The sequence below is a fragment of the Xyrauchen texanus genome, chromosome 15, assembly GCF_025860055.1.
Source record: "Xyrauchen texanus isolate HMW12.3.18 chromosome 15, RBS_HiC_50CHRs, whole genome shotgun sequence".
NCBI lineage: Eukaryota > Metazoa > Chordata > Actinopteri > Cypriniformes > Catostomidae > Xyrauchen > Xyrauchen texanus.
Window position 1 is genome coordinate 27,039,331 of NC_068290.1, and position 3,059 is coordinate 27,042,389.

The window sequence follows — 3,059 nt, forward strand, 5'->3', positions numbered from 1 at the left end:
TGCATGCAAAGATTACCTCATATTTTTGTTAATTAAGTGTATCTGTAATTTCTGTTGACTATATTTAGGATCACATATTAAATGTGGTATAGCAATTGTTTCAAAGTTATGAGACTAGCTTGTATGAGTCATCCTTGTTGTTTTGCTGAAAATGCATGTTGCTTTCAGTTTCAGAGTGACAGATTGTTGACTGATTAAACTGCGCGCGCGCGCACACACACACACACACACACACACACATCCCTTCATTCCCATTAGTTTGGGTAATACCAACTCACCTCTTGGAAACTGAAAGTGTTTATAAGGATCCAGTTGGAAAGCCCCATATTTTTCTTTCCTATTTTTGCTGGTATAAAAGAGTAATGTACTCTGCTTGCTGATGAGTTCTGCAATGTCTGAGACTGCTTTGAAGCTCCTCTCATAATTTTCACCTTTTTATTCATTGCGCATGAAAAGCCAAGTAAGTAAACATTTTGTTTCACATCACTGATGAACATTCAGTTTATTTGGAGACACCAGGTAAAGCAATAAAGCATATTTTTCACCCATTTTTTTACATCTTTGGTTTAGATAAATTGTGGATCGGATTATGCAAACTAAAACTTAAATATATGCATGCAAAAATTACCTCATATTTTTGTTAATTAAGTGTATCTGTAATTTCTGTTGACTATATTTAGGATCACATATTAAATGTGGTTTAGCAATTGTTTCATTTATTTATTTGTAAATGTATTAAACAGAACTTGCTTAACTTTTATGCACAGAACTTTGAAATAAACAGTAACATTTCTTGTCTACTTTCAACTTTCAAATGTTTTTTATTACATATTTTTGCACATTTATTATATTTTCTTATTTTTATAATGTGGACCAAAAGGTGCACGGATTGCCCTAACTGTTTTTTGTGTTTCAGTTTGACAGCTAAAAATGAGCCTGCTCTTGTCATCAGAGTAAGTTCTTTTATCCTCCATGCAGAAACTGAGATGCTCTAACAATGAATATACTGTATATTTATTACATTTGTTCTGTTATATATCATTAAGAAATGTTTTATTCTGTCTTCATTTTCCCTCTCCGTACCCTCCTTCTTGCAGTGTTAAGGATTTGCAATTTATGGAGGCAGTAGCCAATACTCTAAAAGAGGGAATTGCCTCTGTCTGTAATATTTGCAAGTCCCTCCTTGATGCACATGTAGATCCGAACACTGACAAGTGCTCCAACTACATACAAATCAGGCAACAAATTGAGCTGGCTGAACATTGCCTGAAAAAGTCAGAGACCATGACTAAAAAAAAACTGAGAAATTTGGATGAACACATGGAGCAACTTATTCAAAAGAAGGAACATGATGAGCAAATGCAGAGAGACAAAAGTCTGGAAATTGATAAATTTCACAAAGAGAAGACATCTTCTGAACAATTATTAAACATTTCGAAAGCTGCTTTGGAGCAGGCGAAAAAAAATCTAGCATCAGAAGAAGAGGCAGTAAAAAAAGAGAGAGAAAGAGAGGAGTCATTGCGAGGCTTAACCACAGCAGGAGCGGTAATGTTTGTAATACCGGTTTTTGGATGGATTGCTGGTGAGAAATCGACCACCTCTGATAACTTCTACCATCATACTGAATAGGCATCTAAAACATTTGTGTACATTTGCATTTCATATATTTCAACATTTGTAATTGATTCAAAGGATTTCTGGTTTCCCTCTAGGTGCAGTAATGGTAGGTGTGGGAGAAAGTGAACGTAGTAAGGCTTTAGATTCTATCAAGGCTGCTGAAGAGGAGCGAGAAAGGTGTGATTCTCAAGTGCAGGAGTGCATCAAGAAAGTGTCTGATTACCAGAACAAGATCTTTGAGAAACAGACTGAGATCAAGGAAACCAACAAGGCACTGAATAAGATTCGAGAGGAGATAAAAGAGCTAAAGCATCATCTAGTGGTCATAGCTGAAATTCAGCAAAATGTCCGGAAAGTTGTAAAAAATCTGAGTGTTTTTACTGGAAGGGTCACTGTATTAGAGAGGCAAACTCAACGTTTCATTCTCTATGAGCCTGTGATTAAAGTAATGGAAAATGTGTTGGAGGCAGCTGTAAATATCGCAAGGAATCAAATCCTCTATAGTCAGGGTGAACCATGCCTAATAAATAATTTGATGGAGAATAAAAGAGTACTGCTGGCTTTATGCAACTCACCCAACACTTCTGAAGATGACAGTTATTACTAATAATCTCATCTAATATTAAAACTAATACAGAAACAAATTTATATGTAATGGTAGCCAGCTGGGAGGTAGCTGTGCAGTGTGTAAACCTCACTCCCCTGGCCTCAAGAGGTGCACTAGCGACTGATGCTAGGGGCTGTGGTATTAAGCCTCCTTGTTAGCGTGCCTGCCTCTGATGCCGAAGACACCGGTTTGAATTCTGCTCAGAGCGAGTCGGGAAGGACAGTTTACATATGCAAAGCTTTAGAGAAAAATAATTTTGTTTATATTTCAAAATATTTAAAGTTAAAAACATTTTATTGTGCTATATCGTGTGTCTGGACATTTTTGTACCTACTGAAATTGAGTTAGTGTAAAATACTGTAGTAAAAGCAGTGGTGACACTTGTAGTGATTTTATCCTGCCTTAATGCACAAATTAAAAGATGTCATCACAACTGAATTATGATACATGTAATATAAAATTGTAAAATCAAATGACAAGTATTCCATTTTAATATTAAAAAATGTGTAGAAATTACTGTCCTGCTGCACCTTTTTCTTCTCCGTTTCTAGAAATCAATACAATATTGTTTTTTTTTATTTAGTTTGCAATTATCTTCATTTCAAATATGATCTATATTTTTATCATTCTATATTTTTCATAGAAATTCTAAGATTTTTGTATCTGTAAATTTCAGTAATATTGATAAATAAAAGGAGAAATGTAAAAGTTGTTTTGATTTACTGTGTCTTGAATATTTTGCAACTTAAATTGGCCTTAAAGGAAAAGTTCACACAAATGTATCTGTCATAATCAAATTATATTAAATCAAAGTTAAGAGTTAATATAATACAAT

At 34.3% G+C, this 3,059-nt stretch overlaps 1 protein-coding gene across 1 annotated transcript; it reads left to right on the forward strand.

Annotated features, from left to right (window-relative positions):
• The first annotated feature begins 202 nt into the window (after positions 1 to 202).
• Positions 203 to 2,742, forward strand: si:dkey-85k15.4 (uncharacterized protein LOC100004563 homolog). The gene is made up of 4 exons (XM_052144551.1): positions 203 to 460; positions 917 to 953; positions 1,098 to 1,582; positions 1,713 to 2,742. The coding sequence occupies exons 2-4, from the start codon at positions 931 to 933 to the stop codon at positions 2,222 to 2,224; spliced, it is 1,020 nt and encodes a 339-aa protein (XP_052000511.1). The 5' UTR covers positions 203 to 460; positions 917 to 930; the 3' UTR covers positions 2,225 to 2,742.
• Positions 2,743 to 3,059: the final 317 nt, after the last annotated feature.

Excerpts from the sequence above, each read along its gene's own strand:
- si:dkey-85k15.4 (XM_052144551.1), top strand. The coding sequence starts at position 931 with ATGAGCCTGCTCTTGTCATCAGA. Across the intron at positions 954-1,097 it reads AGCCTGCTCTTGTCATCAGA|TGTTAAGGATTTGCAATTTA; the intron begins GTAAGTTCTTTT and ends TCCTTCTTGCAG. Across the intron at positions 1,583-1,712 it reads GGTTTTTGGATGGATTGCTG|GTGCAGTAATGGTAGGTGTG; the intron begins GTGAGAAATCGA and ends GTTTCCCTCTAG.